Here is a 1,180-nt window from a genome sequence, read left to right as displayed (position 1 = left end):
CTTGAACACATATAAAACGATTGGTCATGACGTCACGTAATGAGCTAGCCCGAGCAGCGGGGCTTCATTTGATTGGCTGAGCCTCAGAGGCGACGGCCAATGGCGCACCTGCATTATTCAAGTGATGTTTGTTGTTTTGTAAACACAGATCTTCGCGCGAGTGTTCCTTTTCTCGGTGCGTTCTTTTTTTACCGGTAGGACGCCCAAAACATCACGAACGAAATTATTCAATGCATCTTTTTGCTCATTTTTGAGCGACGATATTCCGTCTAAATTGTCCAAAACGGACGTGATTGCGAGGTCAACATCAACCTCCGTGAGCTCAGCGGCTTGTGCGTTAGCCATGTTGATGATTTATCACGGAAAGACTGACTACGGCTATATCATGTGCGCTTTAGCGTTCGGTTTGCCGTCGGACATGTTGATGATAAGGCGTTCGGACGTTCGAACGGACGCTAACGTCGCCGTTCGGACATACGAACAGCCCTTACCTAATATGTACACACCCAAAAAAGGGCTTAGACCAGTAGGACCAATCAGCGCGCTCGTTCAAAATCTGAACGAATATTTAGACTCCAGACGCTACATATGTGTTCAAGTCCAGACCCAGTTATAGAGTTTGCGAATATACTACTGGGGATGGTACCCAGGCTAGAGTTACTGTACCTCCTTCTGGTATTGTTTGGTAGACAGGTGCAGACGCTTCATAGATGATGCCTCCCACTTTTGCTGCCACTTGGAACTTGAACCGAATGCCTGGCTTCAGAGTTAGAAGGTAGGTTGTTCCGTCCGACTGGGTGTCTTTCTGGGTCATCTGAGTGTCATCGCTTCCTGGGTATTCTCTGCAATGAAAGTAACAATCTATATCTGTATCTGTGTCTGAATATTAGCCGGTATAACCACCCTTTGGCGTAACACACCAGCTTCTGTATCTGTATAGCCGGTATAACCGCCCTTTGGCGTAACACACCACGACTTCTGTATCTGTATAGCCGGTATAACCGCCCTTCGGCGTAACACACCAGATTCTGTATCTGTATAGCCGGTATAACCGCCCTTCAGTGTAACACACCAGCTTTGCAGGCACGCTGCGCGGTGGCAGCTAGCTATATCACACCGAACGACTTGTTACACTTAATCTTTGCACATTTAATTGCAGGAGTTGTTTAAAGCTTAGTGA

At 47.1% G+C, this 1,180-nt stretch overlaps 1 protein-coding gene across 2 annotated transcripts in view; it reads right to left on the bottom strand.

The window, feature by feature from the left end:
* Positions 1 to 1,180, bottom strand: part of LOC109467145 (sortilin-related receptor-like) — a 70,785-nt gene that overhangs the window by 15,993 nt on the left and 53,612 nt on the right. For both annotated transcript variants that reach the window (XM_019765077.1, XM_019765078.1), the window contains one exon: positions 667 to 842. In XM_019765077.1, the coding sequence (XP_019620636.1) occupies positions 667 to 842 (176 nt within the window). The remainder of the gene's footprint in view (positions 1 to 666; positions 843 to 1,180) is intronic.

This window comes from Branchiostoma belcheri, unplaced genomic scaffold (assembly GCF_001625305.1).
Source record: "Branchiostoma belcheri isolate BF01 breed outbred unplaced genomic scaffold, Haploidv18h27 scaffold176, whole genome shotgun sequence".
Taxonomy (NCBI): Eukaryota; Metazoa; Chordata; class Leptocardii; order Amphioxiformes; family Branchiostomatidae; genus Branchiostoma; species Branchiostoma belcheri.
Note: the sequence above shows the minus strand (reverse complement) of the source record. Positions and strands in the feature narration are given on the sequence as shown.